At 36.0% G+C, this 21,682-nt stretch overlaps 1 protein-coding gene across 3 annotated transcripts in view; it reads left to right on the top strand.

Moving 5' to 3' along the window:
* HBS1 (translation elongation factor EF-1alpha (GTPase) HBS1) overlaps nucleotides 1-21,682 on the top strand; it is a 126,341-nt gene that overhangs the window by 100,920 nt on the left and 3,739 nt on the right. For all 3 annotated transcript variants that reach the window (XM_081765458.1, XM_081765459.1, XM_081765460.1), the window contains 2 exons: nucleotides 13,935-14,108; nucleotides 17,900-18,099. In XM_081765458.1, coding sequence (XP_081621584.1) covers nucleotides 13,935-14,108; nucleotides 17,900-18,099 — 374 coding nt within the window. The remainder of the gene's footprint in view (nucleotides 1-13,934; nucleotides 14,109-17,899; nucleotides 18,100-21,682) is intronic.

Raw genomic sequence — 21,682 nt, forward strand, 5'->3', positions numbered from 1 at the left:
ACGTTGTGTTGAGCTGTAGGCATCGGGGCTCAAAAATTGAGTTCTAAGGGAAAATCCGGTATTTTTTGAATACACCCATCACTGATCACAAAAATGCTGGATGCTAGAAAAAATACCTCACGGGGAGAAGGGGGAGAAAGCCGAAATTTTAACCCTTTCTGTTATTCACTATAACTCCGTAACCGTTGGAGCTAGAGCATCCAAACTTTTTTTCACTTTGTTTGTCTAATTTAATTACTACAATTTAATTCCAGTGCATTTTTGAGCTAAATATAATGGTTTTCCTGTTATTTTCATTTTTACTCAGTTTTGGTTGCGCGTGACTTCAGTTTTTTAGCCACAGATTCTTTACAAGATCGAATTCGGAAAAATGTTTCCTTAAAAGTTTTTGGTCATTTTATGCTCTTTCAAAAAATGTATACTTATATTAGTGTAGGACTAATAGTGCCTGAGTTAAAAGCGACTTTATTCTATTGTGTGCGGAACTTTCACAGCGCGGCCCAAAAGTTAGTTTCCCACAATGGGTAGATACTCGCAGCTGATGATGATTAATATATATATATATATATATATAATATCTTGTCTGCCTGTAAGTATATAATCCTGATGATTAAGTCTCTCTATAATCTAATTAAAATATCCATTTTTAATATCAATTGAGGGGCTTTTCGGAAAATAATCCTTGTCAAAACATAAAATTTCTCTAAAGAATGAAAAGAGAGCTTTCTCTAGTACACAGTACGAGAAACTCTGCAAATCTGTTTCTTTATATTTGTCTCTGATACCTTCTAAAACATGCACAAACATGCAGGGTTCTATTCATTTTTCTTTAAAAAAAAAAAAATCTTGTTTCCACAAGGGTTGTTATTGCTACAAGTCCTTCGATTTATATACTACAATGCTACTGAGCGAAACAGAGCAGGAAACAGATTTCAAAATTGCCTTTAAGAGAGAATCATGAAGAATTTGCCATCCACGTTTTTTAATATTACCACCTTTCTCTCTTAATACTTACTGTAACGGTAAGAAAAAAAGCAAAAATAAAGATATGATTAACACATTTTATAAATGATCAGTTTTTAAACTGTTAAATCTTATTTACAGAAGAACCACTTGCCTATTATTAAGATTGTGTACAGTTGCTATAATACAGTATAATAAGGAACATAATAGAAGGAAACTGTATACTTAAGAAATCTCTACACAAGAGAACAAATTATTTGATTTCTAGAATTAGTTTTCAATAATGTTATGCCACTCTTATATAAAGGTAACCAAGAAAGTTCTGTTGCTTTTTCACTCACCAATTTTGAACATCGATACGTTTCCTAAAACGTACCTGGAAGATCAAAAATAGCATCCAACATCTACGACCTTCTGTCAACGTTTTGTAAGACCATAGATTCCATCGTGGTAGCACTTAGTGGGCCGTGAAGCGAAGAAAGTATGAAGTGCATTTCGCACCTCTACTAAGGATTTGAACTGGTGTTTTCTAAGGTGATTGTCCAAGAAATGGAACAGTGATAATCGGACGGTGCAATGTCCGAGCAGTATGGCGGATGCAATAATGTTTCCCATCCAAGTCGTAGAATGATGTCCCGGGTCATCCTAGCCACGTAGGGTGTAGCGTAGTCCTGTAACAGGAGGACCCCTTTGAGATTCAGAAGTGCTGGCTCCAGAATTTTCCTTGAACACGGCTCAACTGCTGACAGTACACAGTTACATTTATGCTCTGACCAGTTGGTAGCAGTTCTTTATGCACGATGCCGCGGGCAGTCCACCGAACACACAGGAGGACCTTCTTTTGATGCAGTGCTGGTTTCGGTTGTTTTGGAACCGGTTCATGAGTTGCTAACCAATGAGACGACGCAGTACAAGTCCCACTTCTCATCACATGTCAACAACATGTCCAGAAATGTCTCCTTCCTCAGACAACACGGCAAAGAAACACAGGTGTCTGCTCGCGTTCCCTTCTGGCCCGGAGTCAAATTATGTGGGACCCACCGACCCAACTTGTAGCGCTTCTTAAGTTGATGGAGGTGCTGCCGAATGGTTTCTCCACTGTAGTCTCAGTTCCTCAAATATTTGGCCACTGTTCGCCCCAATTACTACCTGCAGATCTTCATTTTGTACACGTCTTGGTGTTCCGGCAAGTAGTGCGTCTTCGAGTGTTTCGTCACTGTTCTTACACTTGTTAAACCACCACTGCACTGTCCGAGTAGTCCCGATACCCTCACCAAAGTCGTGACATATCTTCTACCCCGCTGCAGTGGCGTTCGATCCCAGTTTGAACTCGTACAGCATACACGCCCTTATGACGCTCTGTGGAGGCCCCATGTTCACTCTGTCCTTACGTAAGTTCACGGTGTAGCTGAGCTGCCACAACCAGGTAGTATTTAGGATATACCCACACCAACAATTGACCTTCGCCTTATCTCCATTCGCATTCAACTCACGGTGTGAGGGCCAATTAAACACACAGTCACAAAAAACGACAGAACTTTCTTGGTTACTTTTATATCTCGAAAAACATAAACAAATTTGTAATGTCTTTAATGCATCATTCAGTCTTCTTCATCACTCTGTTCATTAACTGATATTGAATCTTTACACTCACTCGGACAACTGCACATTGGAGTGCACAAGAAACCACGATTCTTACTTTTGCATTTCAAACTTACACACTCAAGTTTAAGTTTCTGACAGCTCCACCTGGTAATTTGTAAAGAAGCCTTATGAATATAAATATGAATGAATATGAATATTCCAAATTGTTGTTTGGTAATGGGATCTGTTTATATGTTGTTTCAGAGCATCACTAGATGGAGGTTATCTCTCTAGGTTGCATTTTCCTAAAAGTAGGAGCTTCATCACAGATCTTCACATTAACCTTGAGGAACTTTGTGAAAAACAGTTCGGGAGATTCAATAGTGCTTGCTGAGAAAGGAATCTGTCCTAAAGAAAATAAAAGGTCACAGTTTTCTACATGAGTCAGTAGACAGTTCTTGATCTTTGATGATACAACTGGATATGACGTTATGTTGCATCCAAGTGGAGCGTGATAAGCCATTACCTCTCTTCTCATTCTCAGATAACTGGTGGCAAAGGTGGTGAACCGGAATAAACATCCTTGTCTTTAAAATCCCCCATCATGTACAATTCTTTACAAGAAATTCTGTCATAATGGTGTATCAACAGCAGGAATACATCGGTGTCTCTACTCATGACAATAGTTCTGTCTGAATTGTGATTCAGAGCATGAAGTATCTGCTAGAATCTGCTTCTTCACGCTTCTTTTCAAGATTTTGAACATCGATCTCGAAGTTTGACTTAACAGTTTTCTGATCTTTAAAACTACCGTAAAGAAGAACAAAGAGTTCTGAAGGTGATAATACCAGCAATGTAGACCAGCATTGGTCTACTTACTCAGAAAACTGCGACCTTTCATTTTCCCTAGGGGAAATTCCTTTATCAGCAAACGCTATTGAATCTGCAGAACTGTTTTTCACAAAGTTCTTCAAGGTTAATGTGAAGATCTGTGATGAAGCTAGGCTCCTACTTTCAGGAAAATACAGCCTGGAGAGATTACCTCCAATTAGTGATGCTCTGAAACAACATATAAAGAGATCCCGTTACCAAACAGCAATTTGGGAAACGCTGATAAGTGTGAGATCTATCTACCAAGGCCAGAAGACTCCGGATGTACTTTAAGGACCAAATTCTAAGACCAGTTTTGAAAACACTCGAAGTTATTCACAAGGTTTGTTTACAGATTACCATCTGTAGCTGTCTGAAACTTGAGTGTGTAAGTTTGAAACGCAAATGTAAGAATCGTGGTTTCTTGTGTACTCCGATGTATAGTTGTCCGAGCGAGTGTAAAGATTCAATATCAGTTAATGAACAGAGTGATGAAGAAGACTGGGTGATGCATTAAAAACATCACAAATTTCTTTAACTTTTTCGAGATATAAGAGTGGCATAACATTAATGAGAGCTAATTCTAGAAATCAAATAATTCGCTCTCCTGTGTAGAAATTTCTTAAGCATATGGTTTTCTTCTATTATGTTTCTTATTATAGATTTATTGTATTAAACCAACTGTACACAATCTTAATAATAGATAAATGCTTCTTCTGTAAATAAGATTTAACAGTTTAAACGTTAAAAGCCATGGATGGCAAATTGTTCATGATTCTCTCTTGAAGGCAGTTTTGAAATCTGGTCCCTGCTCTATTTCGCTCGGTACCATTATAGCACATAAATCGAAGGACTTGTAGCAAAAACAACCTCGTCGAAACAATTTTTTTTCTTCTTCAGAAAAATGAATAGAAACCTGCCAAAAATGACCCTTGTCGAAACATTTTTTTTTTTTTTTTTTAAAGAAAAATTAATAGAAACCTGCATGTTTGTGCATGTTTGAGAAGGTATTAGAGACAAATATAAAGAAACAGATTTGCAGAGTTTCTCATATTGTGTACTAAAGAAAGCTCTCTTTCCATTCTTTAGAGAAATTTTGTGTTTTGACAAAGGTTATTTTCCGGAAAGCCCCTCAATTGATATTAAAAATGGATATTTTAATTAGATTATAGAGAGACTTAATCATCAGGATTATATACTTACAGGGAGACAAGATTATATAATATATAATCGGTCCAATGCCAAAACCGCGAATGTGCAAATTTTGCTATTTTCACCTATGTGCAGTTTCATGTTACTTAAGACACACACATTCCAATATCAAAGTCCCATTTGTGAAATATGAGTATATTAGAAGTTATCGTCAATTCCTAAAACATGTATCTAAGTCTATATACTGATTTTTCGGGGTAAGTTGAATATTAAAATGCTTATAACTCAAAGTCAAATTTAGCACATTCGCGGTTTTGGCATTGGATCGACGAATATATTAATCATCGTCAGCTGCTAATATCTACCGTTTGTGGAAAGGTAAGTTTAGGGCCGCTCCGTAATCAGTTTCGCACACAACAGAATAGAGTCGCTTATAACTCAGGCACTATTAGTCCTACACTAATATAAGTATACATTTTTTGAAAGAGCATAAAATGACCAAAAACTTTTAGAGGAAACGTTTTTCCGAATTCGATCTTGTGAAGAATCTGTGGCTAAAAAACTGACGTCACGCGCAACCAAAACTGAGTAAAAATGAAAATAACAGGAAAACCATTTAGCTCAAAAATGCACTAGAATTAAATAGTAGAAGACAATTAGACAAACAAAGTGAAAAAAGTTTGGATGCTCTAGCTCCAACGGTTACGGAGTTATAGTAAATAATAAAAAGAACTAAAATTTCGGCTATCTCCCCCTCCCCCTTCCCTCCCGTGAGGTATTTTTTCTGGCATCCGACATTCTTGTGATCAGTGATGGGTATACAGTGAAACCTGTCTATGTTGGCCACCATCGGTTCCATCGAAAATCGGCCAACTTTTAGACAGGTGGCCAACTTACAGAAAATAAGTGTAATTTGTGTATTTTTAAAATAGGATTTCTAGTATTACTTGATTGTAAAATTTTAATAAGCAGTGGCACAACAGCTACTTATAAATAATGTATATAGAGTAATCATAAAAATATAAAGTACTAGAAAATATTACTATAGTATGTTTAATATGTGCGCATACCTTTCTCTTTCTGAAAACTAGTCTAGTACATTGGATTATTCGGTTTGAAAACACAATAATACAAACAACCATGAAATAGAAGCGTATGTACGCAGTTTATTGAAATTGTTATTATAGCACACTGAGTTATTCAGATTGAAAACAAGAAAAGCTGTTATAAATTGAGAAATTCATATGCAATTTATATGACTTCTTTTCAGTTGTTACTGAATGGTGGTTCATTCTAGACTATTTGTTTTATTCTTTCTGTCAGATAATGCACATTCTAATATTGTAGTTAACTATCTCTTGTTAATGAGCTAGAAGTGTTTCCCTCGGAACAAAAGATGTTTTGATAAAATCTTGATGGAATTCATATCTCAAAAACTCCGCTATCTTTTGACAAGCCGACAGGTGCCAATAGTTGACAATTGAGAAGGTTAGTTTTAACCTTGAGAATTTTCCGGAATTACTAAAGCTCCCCACTGATGAGAGGACTGATATAGCTAATGGTTTTACCAAAACAGACTGGGTAAACAAATACGCACAACCATTTCCTGAATTCCTATACGTGCTTTTTCTTATTCACATCTTCCTTCACCACCCCTTTATCAGAGTTGTCTTCTGGTCATTGACCTCCAAGAGCAAATTGCACGAATCCTTGCTTCTTTTCCCCAGTCACAAATACAGAACATCTGCCTCTCGTATGGGAATTCGAAAGAGTTAAGAAAAACAACAAAACGGTATTTTGCGTGGCCAAGATACGCAGGTAAATTTATTATTATCATCATAGGATAAACATTGCTTCAGTGTGGCCAACTTCCAAGATAGACAGGTGGCCAACTTATAGAGTAATAAGTAACGAGTGTCTTATGGGAAAATGCAGGTTCAAGACGAACTAGGCCAAGATAAGCAGGTGGCCAAGTTGACAGGTTTCACTGTATATTCAAAAAATATCGGATTCCTTTTGCCAAGTTGATGCCTAGACTAGTATATTTTTAAGAAATCTTTCTTGGTCGAAATGTCGATTTAAATTTGGTTCATTAACTTTCCGTTTCGTTGTATTATGCATATATATTAATATTAAAAGAAAAAGAAAAGGTCTGATTTAGCCTGTCCACTTCTGGGTTCACAATACAAACCTTGCGGAATTACCTTACGAGAGAAAATTAAAGTCTTTGCGCTTTTTTTCCGAGCATGTAATACATTTCAATACAAAATCGAGTTATACGAGCGATGCGGTAGGCTTTTCTTGAAACAGCCCCAGTATAACGTCCGATTTCTTCCATCATACTGCGATATTATCAGTAGCCAAAGATGCTCGGAATGCTTAGAACGTCCACGCCATATGAGCAGCGAAGTGTTTGTTGTTCGTTTTCTATTTGCAGGGAATACATTGTAATAGATATCCACAGTGCAATGGAGCGAGTTTATAGGAACAAGTATGTAGCAGTGCGAAATGTGCAGTGGTTGTTCAGGGAGTTTGAAAATGGATGAGAAAATGCCTAGGACAATGAACAATCGGGCCGACTTCATTCGGCATTACACCCCCGAGTCAAAACAGCAGAGCATGGTGTTTGAAACATTCCAGCTTACCAATAACGAAGAAATTCCGAACAGTACCATCGACGCAGAACGCTACTGTCGCATACTATCACATCTGCTAGCAACTATTAGGAAAAGGAGTCGGAGTATTCGGAATGTTGACGATATGATTTTCCTCCATGACAGAACAAACAATCGCCAAACTTCACTCTTGGAGTTGGGAGATTATAGAGCATTCTGCCCCCAGTGATTATAATCTTTTTGATTCATTGAAGAGTTTTCTGGGAGGATAGAGGTTCACTAACGACACCGAAGCGCAGTACGTTGTTCTTCGTTGTTTCCCTGATCAGCCTGCCGCCGCCTACGCAGCGGACATCGAGAAATTTGCGCTACTTTAGGACAGGTGCCTCAACGAATGTGGTTATTATGTGGAAAAATAGACAAAGATGTGTAGAATATTGTGGATATCGTGTTTTTTGTTTATAGTTTGTAATCTGGCAATAAATTAGTAGGCGTAAAAGACTTCGATTTTCCCTCGTATAAACTGTTGCTTTTCAATGTGTAGTGTTCCTTAATATTGGCTCAAGTGTTTACAAATGTTGGCCTATAATCCCACTTTAGAATCAGATCATCACACGAAACTGCTTTATACTCAGTTTCATGGAGTTTGTACAGTCGACGCCTCATGTATCGTTCTCCACATGTACAGAGTTGTCCGAGCGTGCACAGACCCGTCAAATATGAGACTCAAGTTCCAGTTTGTATTATTATTTTTTATGTCGATTGCAAAGTATTTCGACGTGAGTTTCGTATTAGTTCGAGAGAAGTAATACACTGAAGAAAATAAAAGCAAAAAATTTCAGATAAAATAGTGATAATATAGCGGTAGGGCCGTGGTTTACGTTGGTTGTACAGGGTTGTGGCGGGCCGGCGGTATGCGTTTGCGTAGACCGGCACCCACACAAGAGAGTTTTGTAATTTACCAAAATACTTCTAATTCGTCAACCAAAGTTTCTGCAAAACACCAACTATAACTCGAGCGGCAAAGTCATACTGGAAACAGGAACTCAGCTAACAAAACAGTCTGAAGAATCTTAGTATTACACGGTAGCGTTGGCCTGGGCCAAGACTTATCTTCTAATGGAAACAATGGAATCGTTATCCTGATTAAGGTTTGATAACCAAACAATCCTTTGGGATATCTCTTGAAACAAAACTCGACAAATATGTTCCTTGCAGTAAGCCTGTAGTTTATTGGCTCTAAGCAAATTACAAGAACCAGAGCCGGGGCGATAGTGTAAGTACTGTGTCTATTTATAAAAGAGTTTAACTTACGTGGCGGTGTTCCAATAGGTAGTTCAAAAAAATAACTCACTAAATAAAGTCACTGATAAAAAACAAACTTAACTGTAGCACTTTTCACAATAAAACAAAACTGCACTAGACTGGGAGGGCACGAATCAGTCCTAGTGGGTAGGTAGGTAAGAGGTATACTATTTGATCTACCGGTCTGCGAACAGACATCAAATAGGGTAGGCTACCAGAGGTTAGGAACAGGTTACCGTTTGATCTACCGGTCTGCTAAGCAGACATCAAACAAAGTTGGTTACCCGAAGGAATTAAGGTTACCGTTTGATCTACCGGTCTGCGAACAGACATCAAACAAGGAAGGTGTAAGGGTTTACCGTTTGATCTACCGGTCTGCGAACAGACATCAAACAGGGTGTAACTATTTGATTACCCGTGCGTTTAGGCCAGCTAAGCAATAAACTTAGAGTCTGTCAAAACACACATCAAATAGGGGTGCGACAGAACTTTAGCTGTCAATTTCCTAAGCTTGCCAGCAGTTTCTGGAGCGAGTCCGGGCTGAAGCGAAACTTGCGGAAGTAGATTGCCAAGTTCGGAAGGAGGTAACTTTAGCCGTCAGTTTCCTAAGCAGACCAGCAATTATGGGAGAACCCTGGCTGAACCGTCTTGCTTTCAGAAACAGATTGCCAAGTTACCGTGAGGATTAGGTAGGGTAGTACTTTGACCGTCAGTTTCCTAAGCCGACCAGCAATTATGGGAGAACCCTGGCTGAGCCATCGAGCTTTCAGAAACAGATTGCCAAGTACTGGGTAAACCAAGGGAGTGAGGTAGGTAACCAATAGAGTGAGTAGGCAGGCCTCCGTAGAGGCAGAGAGGTTGGAAGGCAGAGGGATGGACAACTAGAGACTTCTTCGTGATAAGTTCCTGAACTGAGACGTACCTAACGAATTGCGTACTCCTCGTAGTCTGCACGTCTCTGAGGGGTTCAGGAGAGGGACGTTGTCCGACGAGAGAGCCAAAAACATGCGTTTTTAAGGGCCTCGGTCGGGGGTGCAACCGGCACCAATTTACGGTCTGTGTGCAAAATAGTAACGTGAGCAAACGTTGCACCAAGACCGTAAGGTCAGAGGTTGAGCATGCGTGGAGATTAAAAAGTACCTAGGGCGGAGCCCGAGGGGGACCCGTATCCTGAAAAGAAAGATTATTGGTTTTGCACACGGTTTCGGGTGCATAAGCGCTCAGAAGGGTTCCACTCTGAGGGGTGGAGATACTAGCTATTAAAACGAGCCTTGCCATTAACATCTAGATTGGCTAGAACAAGGTGCCTTGGGCGGAGCCAGGCAAAAGATAAGATTTTGTGTGTGCGCATGCGTGTGCGTGTAATGTGTAGTCCTTGAGTTTAGGTGTGTGAGCCCCTTTCTCTGGAAGAATGATGTTACATCTAGATTTACAGAGAATTGTACAAATAGTATCTTAAACTATAAAACATATACTAAACATAAAAGATTTCAAGTAATAAACTTGAAAGGTTTTATACATAATGAACTCAAGACCCTTCGACAGTTTATCTGCTTGTTTTCAACCAAAGACATACATATATATTTAATGTTCCGAAGAACGGAAAGAATCTTCTTTTTAGAAGCAGAAAATGACATTTAAAAGATACACAAACTATATGGGTTTTCTTAACAGTATTCTACCACTAATAATAATAATAATAATAACAAGAATACATATATATCAGACACAGAGCCAGACATTTCCCTGTTACAGAGGGAATGTCGTTATCTACCAGACGGTTGACCCTGAGGTCAAGAAGGGGGAACTCGGTTACTCAGAACGGGAAGACAAGAAGTCTTTCGTTCTAACTAAGAGAAAAAAAAGAACACTCAACACGAATTTGTATTTTAAAAGAAGTAAATGAAATACGAATTCTGTTGCAGTTTTAAAAATGTAAAAAAAAAAAAGAAATATTTATTCGCAAAAAGAGTTTGCGAATTTGCGGCCCACTACAGGGTGATGAATGTTTATGCAGGCAGAGAAATATACTGAAAGGATGGAGACGAGAAATCCTGCCGGTTTTCAAGAAAATAAATAAAAGTCTGGCAACTACTATGAAACAACATTAATACATTAGTATTGAAGTTTATACAAATGGTTCACATCAGTGAATCCAGGACAGACTCGAATAGAACATTGGGAAGAGCAACATGGTTTCAGGAAAGAAAGATCAGCGATAAACTTCAAAGGTGCACTGATGTAGTTAATTGAGAAGAGCTGATAATACGGTAAACAGTTTTTGTACATCTGGAGTACATAGATCTAGAGAATGCATATGGCAGTATACCTGCCGACGAAAGAAGAAACATCAGAAATATATTATTTTGAGATACGCGTAAACCTTATTTTTGTTTTAACAGTTTTAAGGAAATAGAATGTTAATTTGTATCTAGGAAGAGAGTAGATTACCCAAGTGTACCATGTATTACGTTGATCGGAAGTTATGTGGAAGAAACAGAAGTACACTAGATTTTTCCTTTCGTCAGTGAGTGCGTAGAGAGCAGATATGGAAAGATTGAAGCGAGTAGTTCGAAGTAAAATATGGTCTGAAACAAAGTAGTGCGCTGTCTCCTGTATCATTTAACGTCGCTATGGAAGCCGTCACCAGAAGAACAAAGAGATAAAATTATGTGTATATTCGCACATGACATAAGTATTTCAGCGAAATAGAAATACAAAAATAATTGGATACTTCCAGCAGATATACAGGAGAATATGGTCTTCATGTAAGCTCAGAGAAAACTAAATGTCTGATTACCAACAAGACGAACAAACAGTGGGATCTGAACATACCTAGAAAAGTTAAAATGGTACAATACAAGCTATTATTAGTTACCATAATATTCTTGCGCTTTGGAAATATTTGTAGTGATAAAAAGGTAGTGGGGTAGAATCCAAGAATTGAGATGACCTCTAAGAAGCATTCTCTGGATAAGAAAAAAATCATGTACAATTGAAACATCAGGATTTAACTCGACCAAGAGAAGTCGAGAAACAGTAGAAAAATCAAGACTACGCTGCTACTGTAGAAAGAACTACTAGTAGAGACCTGCACAGGCTGAATTTTTCGGCCCGAGCCCAATCCATCCCGAACGTACCTAGGCCCGGCCCAGCCCGGGCCCGAAAAGTTTTGGAGATTTTCGGCCCGAGCCCGCCCCGGCCCGATAAGTTTTTCAAAATGTTTGGCCCAAGCCCAGCCCGGGCCCGACAAATTTTAAAAGTTTTTGGCCCGACCCCGGCGCGATAATTTTTTAAAAAAATTAGCTTGAGCCCGAATTTTTCTCAAAATTTAGTACTAAATTTGACCTAACCCTCAGAAACATTTTCTAAACGCTGGTTCACAACCTGACGCTTGCCTCCCGAATGGTACCATTGCCTCCTAGAACTTTGCCTGTCATCGGGAGAACAAAAACTCCATTCCCTGTAACAAAAATCTAACTTAATTGATTTTTAGCATAAAGTGAAGATGGCAATATTGTTTAGCGACAGGCAAAACATTCCCACCCCTTCGTTTTATATTTTGAGTTCAGTGAAGGTCAAGGTCAGAGCTCAATTTATCGCATAATGCCTGCAATTCTCTATAGTGAAAGTGGAGCCGCTAAGCAACACAAACTGTAAATAGCTATTGCATTCTTTGTAACATTTTTCACGGACACACTTCTTCAACGTTTGGCTTTATTCCAATTATCGTTTAACGAAAGTCAATAATTATTAAAGAATTGCAATTGATCGGCCCCAGTCCGGCCCGACCTGAAGAGAAATCAGTGTCGGCCAGCCCAAGCCCGGCCCGTGCAGGTCTCTAACTACTAATTAGTTTCTGCACATGAAAATGAAGTAGAAACGACCAAGAACGGGGAAGACAAAGGAACAGATGGGAGGATGAAATGTGATATGGAGATAAACAAGGAAATTATGGTAGGAAAAGGTCCAGAATGAAGAATGGGAAATTAAAGTAATTAAAGGGACTCGAGACGCCTACTCACCCAAATATGGCTGGCTGTAAGAACCGGAAATTTATTATGACAGTGATTTCTATATATTGTAATATAATGAATTCCTAACACGTACTGAATTGTATATTTGTGTTTTAGGATAACAGATGGTTTTGAGATGTAAAGAAATTTATATAAATTTCAAGACGATGTGATGTACACATAATTTATATAAATTAAAAATTATGTATATGTTAGGTACGTCCTTAATTTCGGTATTGCATGGCCAAATCATTACCTCTTTCAAATCTCAAGTGTATGTTTCAATTTCAGTATTTTATTATGCGGTTCCAGTATTCTGCATTTAATAGCGGTGCAAAAATTAGCGAGACCATTTGGCATTGAAGCTTGATATCAAAACTTGATTTTAGTTGATTAGCACATGTAGTGTGAGAATTTCAACTTTAAACTTTGGGTACATTATAAAGCTAATGAGTAGAGACCGGATGTTAGGCAAGCTGCCTATTCTTTAATATTAAAGATATTAAAAATAACGTTTTAAAGTTTATATTGGGGGTTATAGTTTCAATTTAAGCAAATTTTATTTTGCCTATTTCGCCCGCCTAAATAATTGCTTTTGTGCCTAATGTTGCCTATTCTATGCATTTTCTTCAAAATAAAACTTTATTGGGAAAAATATATAGTTTAGTGATTCAAGAAAGGATTCTGCCTCTTCCGAGAAATATAAGTGCTGTTTGTAGTAATAAGATGCCGTAAAACTCCGAACTGCTATGTGTACTGATAAAGTGCTCTAAACTTTTGGACTGCTGTGTGTATTGATCAAGTGTATGAAATTTGGACTGTTGTGTGTAGTGATAAAGTGCTGTGTAGAATGTATTTACCAGATATACATGAAATACATGTCAAGCTTCGTTTTTCTACATATAGTAAAAGAAGATATTAACAAACAGCTATGCCTCTATATTCTTTGAACATTATATGTGACTTGAATTTATTTTTTAATTTATTGAGTATTTATCTTCATTATTTGAGTTTTTTAGTGCCTGTTTTTTAAATTTTAAGTGTCTATTTGCCTACCTATTTTCCAGATGTTTAATGCCTAAACATACGGTCTCTACTAATGAGTAAATTGTGCTTCTCTTTAATTTATTCTGGAATTGTGTATTTTATACAATCTTCGTCATTATCTTTATACTTTGATTTAAATTTCTGTGGATTTCTAATAGCTCAGAAAAGTAGTGGGAAGGATGTAAGAGAGAAGGGAGCGGTCGGCCAAACGTGAAAAAATTTTACATTGGCAGTGCTCATACCAACAGTTAACTGACATTATAGGCAACGCCGTTTTCCAGCAGTGGTTTCTGTCGAAATATTAGAAGCGCACAGAAATTTAAATTAGTCTGTAGCTACACCAATCGTAAATGTATTGCTAATTTGTTCCTTATGTTTGTAGATAATTTCAAGTCTCCAGAACGTCCTGTAAGCAAACCCTTCAGACTTCCAGTTGGTGATATATTTAAAGGCACTGGATCAGGATTTTGCATTGCTGGACGAGTCGAAACAGGAATGTTGCAAGTTGGTGATCGGGTACTGGTTTTGCCTCAGAATGAAACAGGTCAAGTAAAAGGTATGTTAGTGTTTTCAAAGTTTATAAAGCTGAAATGGAATGAATAATAATTATTTGTTAGATGTAAGTTTTATAAGATGTTTTTTCAGTTATTTCTATCAGCGAAAGAAATCAAATTTATCTTAACTTTAGTGATAGTTATTAACTGGTTAAGATGCCAAAGCTGGACAGTAGTTAAGTGCTGAGAAACGTCTTTAACTAATACTAATACTAATCCAGAACTTTGTATCCAAGAGCACAGTTAACTATAATACTTAACTAATGTTAGTGAAACAAATAGTTAGACAAAAACTGAAACTGGGAAACAAGGAAATAAAATTCATCTGCGGTGTTAGATAAAATCTGAAACTGGGGAATAAAGAAATAAAATTCATCTGCGGTGTTAGATAAAATCTGAAACTGGGGAACAAAGAAATAAAATTCACCTGTGATGTTAGATAAAATGTGAAACTGGGGAATAAAGAAATAAAATTCATCTGTGGTGTTAGATAAAATCTGAAACTGGAGGACAAAGAAATAAAATTCATCTGTGATGTTAGATAAAATCTGAAACTGGGGAACAAGCAAATGAAATTCATCTACGGTGTATATTTATAGTTCGAATACTTATAATATATAAAAGTGTAACGAAGATTTTGTATTTAATTTTTAACCCATTCTGTCCTCAAAGTACAAGAGGAAGAAAGTTCTAATGTAAGAGTTAATATCTTCCAATGAAGTTATTGATGAAACGGTGATTTAGTGCAATTATTGGAAAAACCATCACCATTATAATTTAACAGAGGTATGCTGCGTGGCTTCTAATAACTTAGAAGGAAAAGTTATTAGACTTAAATATTTGCGATATAATTCTTTCGAATTTCTTGTCTTTTCCTTTTTATATGGATTAAGAAATGAAATGAAATCAGGAAATATTTGCACACTTGCAACTCTCTCTCTCCTTAACCAAAAGAGAACACTCTCTTTACTCTCGCTCATTTCTTCCGTGTTTTAGACGGCTAGAAAAAAAGTAAAAGACTAGCAATCAAACAATATGACTAAGAACAACCAAAAGGCAAAACACTGAAAAGTGAAAAGTAACGGGGTTCATACACTACCTGGAAAACCTGGAAATCTCAAGGAAATTGATTTTGGAAGAAAAAATCCTGGATAATTCAGGGAAATTAAGTTGAATATTTTTGTATATTTTGAATGTATTCAAGTATGGAAAAGAAGTATTTACTTATTAATTCCCTTAGTAGGCTTCTCAACCTAATATTTTTTCAACTTAAATTTTATTTATTTTAATTATTTATTTCCTTCTGACTCAATATTTACTTGCAATCGTTCATTGGGGAGAAGGGTGGCCATTCTTAAATATATTATTAAATTGCAAAATTAATACCTGGAAAACCTGGGAAATTCAGGGAAATTAAGTTCATATTTTTATATGAACCCTGAGTAAGAATGATCATTACCGATACTACTGTTGTCTTATACCAATATTTCCCGCACTACCCATAATACACACGCGGAATTTTCTGCGCCATGCAAGCCAGGAAAAGGGACATTTTTAAGTCACATCTACTTCAAATTACTGAAGTCAGAAGGAAACACAAAATAGTATCATAGTTTGGGATAAGAAGCCTCAAAATTATTTGTGACATACATGGTGATGCTGTGGTTTTGCATAAGGGATTTTTACGTGTAAAAGGAAAATATAAGCGTTATCTAATTTTGGGAAACGATGAAAGAATTGTAAAATATTGGTATCTGACGCAGTCTGCATGCAGCTGTTACCTAGGAGAGTAATTCTGTTTCATGTATTTCTATTAGTAGTACATTATAGAAATGATGTAACCAAGAGTGTGAGACTATTAAAGGGTAGCTGCACCTTACAGTAAATGTGTGAATTGCAATGTATTCTCTTGCCATTGTATATGGACATAACTATGTATTCCGGTAGAATGCCATCCCTCACATTAAACTAAGATGATGTTGCCCATTGCAGGCTGAAATTAAGAGTCGCTGCCATATCACTGTTTCTAGAAGGAACTTATCCAATACAAAAAGATCTGCACATGTTTAGTGTGCAAATGAGCCAACTCCCTGTAATTCAGTGTGCGCTTTAAAAATACTGAGAAACTTAAGAAACGGGTCATTCGATTATCCTCTTGCACAACTGAGTGTTCTTCTGCGGGTATTAGTGATGTCTTTTGGATTTTTAACAACTAAATTTTTTAAGGTTTTGCATTTCATTGACTCAGTTACATCATCAGGAAACCTTGATTCTTTCTTAGACTTGAATTTATTCATTGCCTTACTCTATGGAGACTTTAACTGCAGAACTTTCATCGTGAGATAGGATCCTTTCACATCTTTCGAATTTTACGTAAACCACTCTAAATTAACTGAAAATTTCTAATTTCTGTTAAAGGATAATACCCATTTATATATATATAAATGGATACTATATATACACAAGGATATATATTTAAGTCTGAAATAAACTTTCTAATGTCACGATTGTACTCGGGGATAATTAAAACACGCAAGAACATGTTTGTAAATCAAACCCATTTGATATATTTTCATTTTTGAAGCGTGTCCGATTGTGTTTAATTTGCAAGTTTTTATTAGCCGCAACAACTCACATTTCTCATGGCAACTTCTTCTGTATCGGGATGCAGCTTGACGTGGACAAAAGTTAGTTTCTTTAATTATTATGTTTCTTGGAACTGATAGAAACTTCTTTTGAAATGAGACATCTATGTAGTTATTCTATTCTATTTCATGTATTTGTAGTCTTGAATTCCAACGAAGTCGTGATTTTGACGGAAATTCAAAGAATAGATAATATTCGGTATTTAAGTAATAATATGAGGAAAATGGAGCGAAAAAGGGAAATTAAATTTCACAAGAATTGAAGAAAAGAACTTCCAAATGAACTTTAGTGTGTTCATTTTTATTATATCTTTAACAATAAGAAATTGCCATTTTGCCTAAAATCTGATCTAGTCAAAGTTTTCCCTATTTCATGCTATGACAGTAGACACGGAGTAGAACTATTTCGTATACATAAACAATACTTGTTTCAAAAAGGTAATCGAAACCCTGTTATGACCGATGATAAAATAAATCTGATATAAAGTCTGATATGCCAACACCGAAGAAGATGCATATGTGTAGAAGAGATCCTTCATAGTATGTTGTGAGCTCGCAGTAGACTAAACAGCAGCTAGTCTCGGAAAGAGTGTTAAATCAAGCGTGAGAACCCAGTAATAAGTGTTGTGGCTATTAGAACCTGTGACTTTTTACGGAATTCAATATCATTTGAAATCAGAATATATATAGATATTCTGAACATATTCTGATTTAATTGAAATCAGAATATGTTGGATATATATATCTATATCTCCGACAACATTACTTGACGTGAAAGTATCAACTAACTGCCAGAACATTCGTAATTTAAATATTTAATGAATATGGCAATACAAAAATGTGACATTTTAAGGAATTTGAAATTACATGAATAGGACTTCTATTGTACACACTTTTATCTATTATATAATTTACTACTGTTTACAATCTGTTCATTATAATCTTTTCTGTCTTCCTTGTCTTACGCAGTGTCTTCTCCAACTATGTGGCTTTTCTTAATGAGACTACTATGACCGATACTTAAAAAGCGTATAGCATAAATAACAAATAGAGTCTTCTTTTTAAAGAATATATTCTTGAAACTTGTTTGGCAGTAGATACATTGCCAACTGAATTTGCATATTAAATTGATAAATTTTGTATTTCAGGAATTATGGTCGATGAATCCTCGACACAAACTGCCTTTGCTGGTGATCATATTGTTGCTACTCTCTCAGGTATCGATATGCAGAATGTATCAATAGGATCCATTCTGTGCGATCCTAACAACCCGATAAGCTGTACTTCAAAAATAGAAGCCAGAATAGTTGTATTCAATATCAGAGTTCCAATAACAGCAGGATTTCCTGTAAGTATACGAAGAAAATTGTCTTCAATAGTGACTTCATTTTATTAAGGTAACAAACATATGTGGTATAAAGAAAATGCGACAAAAAATTCATTATATCAAAAGGAACAAAATTCCCTTGATAAACAAACATGGATCACAAAACTTCTTTGATTAGGAATAAATACTGAAAAACTCCCTATATTATTTTTCACTTCTGATGATGAAATATTCACTTCCAAAAGCAAAGTGCTTTTATGTATCGTAATCAGTGCTTAAGTTACATGAATTTCAAAATAAAAGATACTTACATGAACTTTACGAACAAAAGAAATACACACACAACTGAATAGAAGTATGTTGAAATCGCAGAGGACGGTAATCTAACTACCGTAATCAGTACCAGGAGCCATCATGAAAGCACTCAACAACATTATTTTATTTTATTTAGAAATCAAGGAAAGCTCTTTTATCATAGTTTTTCTATATTTATACCATGTTTCTTGGAGTTTTTTACTCACTAAAAGAGAAGCAGCAATTAGGGGAAAACAGATTCTAATAAACCGTTTGAATCATGAATGTTACAATCCATGGGTGAAGATTAATGAGATGGGTCCAGGCATTATTTTGAACAAAATATTGACGGGTATTCAAAACAAAGTTGATAGAGTAGTAAAAGAAAAAGAAAATAAAACGAAATCTTTGAGTTTTACGTCCCACGGTTATAAAAGAAAAAGAATATAGGTTAAAAAAGAAAAGAAATTGGGCGGTAATTGGAATACAAAACAAAAAAACAATAGCGGAACTGAAGACATTGACATGTACGTACAAAATTTAAGTTCAGTACCGGTACCACAAAAATTTGAACCTCTATTTAAAATAGGTTTTAGGTTTATCCCCAATCTTAACAACTCCAATAGGAGAATTTATTTCATCCGTTGAAATAGGTGCTAGAATGTTCGACCAAAATTTGAGGCAACAATTCAGATCCGATTGTATAGCCGCTATACATAACAGACTTAAACGCTCTCAGTTCCCGTAAAGCAGAAAAGACAAAAAGTTTTTACACTAGGCTCATGAATGAATTTAAGAAGTGGCTGTCAGAACATAATAACTGGTGTATTAAGGTGGATGAAGGGAATAAATACGTTATTATTCCAAAAGATATGTAGAGGGGAAAATCGTTGATAAAGTGCAAGGGAGTGCATTTATTAGATTAAAGCCTAATTCCTTGCAAAAAGTTATATCCCACACCAACGAAACCATTTCCAAATCTTAAACGGTCATCCAACGAGTACAGCTCTTAAAATATCTGATCCCAGGTTACCTATTATATACGGCCTGCCAAAGATACACAAAGCAGAAGTTCCTATTAGGCCTATTATATCAGGTCAACGCCTTCCTATGTGTAAATTGGCCAAATGACTTGTTAATTATTTTAAGTATTTGAACATTCCCCTTAGTTATTGCGGAATAAAGTTTCGAGGTTAAACGACAAATATATAATTTAGTCTATGCAAATAACATTAAAATGGCATCAATTGATGTAGTTGACATGTATCTGTCCATTCCTTTGCAATTAGTTTTTGAATCAGTTACTAACATCTTATACAGTAAAAGCCGTAGTATTCCAGAAGTGAAAGATATTTTCAACCTTCTTGAATGTTGCCTAAAATATATTTTCTCATTTAAAGGTAATATATACAATCAAGTGGAAGGTTTGGCTATGGGCAACCCCTTACCATCATTGTTAGCGAATCCAGTACACTATACGGTTCAAAGTAGAATTTTGAAAGAACGAAAACTTGGTACAGTTCGATATAGATATGTTGACGATGTACTTTTCTTGTACAAGGATGATTCACAACTGGATTACTTATTTAAAAAACTGAACAATATTCACAGCAATTTGACATCCATCGTTAAGAAACAGAAGAACGGCCGTACGTACCTTAATATAAGAAGGCATAACAATAAATTCATCACCAGTGTCCACCACAAGCCCACAACCAGTACACAGTACATTCACTATAAATCTGCACATTCAGCAGGTGCATTTGGAAGAATTCCTTTTTGCGTGCCATATGTCTTCCTTAAAAACAGATTTACAGACAGAGATTTAATATCTGAAGAAGCTGGATAGTTTGAATGGTACCCAGCTTCATTATTAAATAATTGTTATAATCAGGTTAAAAGGAATTCCGATAAACCTGAAACCGACATAAAAGATAAAATATGGGTTGGATTGCCTTTTTTTTGGGGGGGGAGGGGGGAGGTGACAACTGCATTAAATAGAACCTATGCTCAATACAGTTTTAGTATACAGCCTTGAAGCCCCCCAAAACTTCGGGAAAGAACATTACCCAATTTAAGAGTTCTTACAAGGATCCCAATGAAAAATCGGGTATTTACGAAATAAAATGCAGTTGCCAAGAGGGTTATATAGACAAAACGAAAAGAAATCTAAAAGTCCAAGTAAAGGAGCATGTTAGAGATTCAAAAGCGGAAAATTCGGTGTCAGGTTTATGGAAGCATTTAAAAGAAACTCAGCACAGCGTAGAAGATTCAAAAATATTATTTGGAGCTAGAAATGAAGTAGAGAGACTGGTTTTTAAAAATGTATTATTTTCATAAATAATAATAAATTTAGACAAGCCATGATTGAGTGACAAATAGGAGGCGGTATTTGCAAAACTTTTCACGGTATTGGCGTGGCAATAAAAATAATAACATGAGTTGGCAATTTTCCAACGAGGAACAAGAAAGGCCCACAAATTGACTCGCCATATTTTAGTTTGCATCATCTTCATCCGTTGACGTTCTTGACAACGTGTTTCCGTACAGTACAGCTCTTCCATTGGCAAGTCCGTTCTTGTTTTATTCCTTGATGTTTCTATTCTTTTTCTTCCTGTTTTTAACCTCCGTGACCAAGACTCCAGGGGAAACTCGAAAGCTTGGAAGCTTAAAGGAAATTCAGAAGTTACAGAAATCTGTAAGTAGAATGATAATTAGAATTCCTGAGCATGGTTTTGCATTGTCTGGGTAACACTTATTTTATCGAAAATTGAAGACAGGGGTGGACAAATAGTACGTAGAACATTCTTATGAATTTCTGTTCTTGTAATTTCTCGAATAAGTATACCCAAATAATGCTGCTGTACTTATGTTAATCGAAAATTTAATATTCAGTTGCTATTTCAATAATACAGTAAGAATATAACGGGAAAAGTTTTAAGAAGTGTATATAAGTAATTATCACTTTATGTTTAATATGAATTTCTGCGATTTTCTTACGTATGTCTGATATAGGAAATTTTATGAATGTGAAATAATATAAAATTATCTCTTATATAACGGAAAAAAAAAACTTACCATGTATTCAGTAAATATGGTTACTATCATTGAAGATACCTCATCTGCATACAAACTACTGCAAACCTATTTCAGGTCTTTTCTGACCTTTGAAAACGAACGCCAAAAGATATGCATGGTGTATTATAGTCACAAATTGAATGAAAACATTGAAGCTTATTTCGTTAAAACAAAATCCAAAATTAAATGGGGACAATGGAAAAAAAAATATCCCATATCGTATAAAACCAAT

This window comes from Thermobia domestica, chromosome 7, assembly GCF_964235325.1.
Source record: "Thermobia domestica chromosome 7, izTheDome1.hap1.1, whole genome shotgun sequence".
Lineage (NCBI taxonomy): Eukaryota > Metazoa > Arthropoda > Insecta > Zygentoma > Lepismatidae > Thermobia > Thermobia domestica.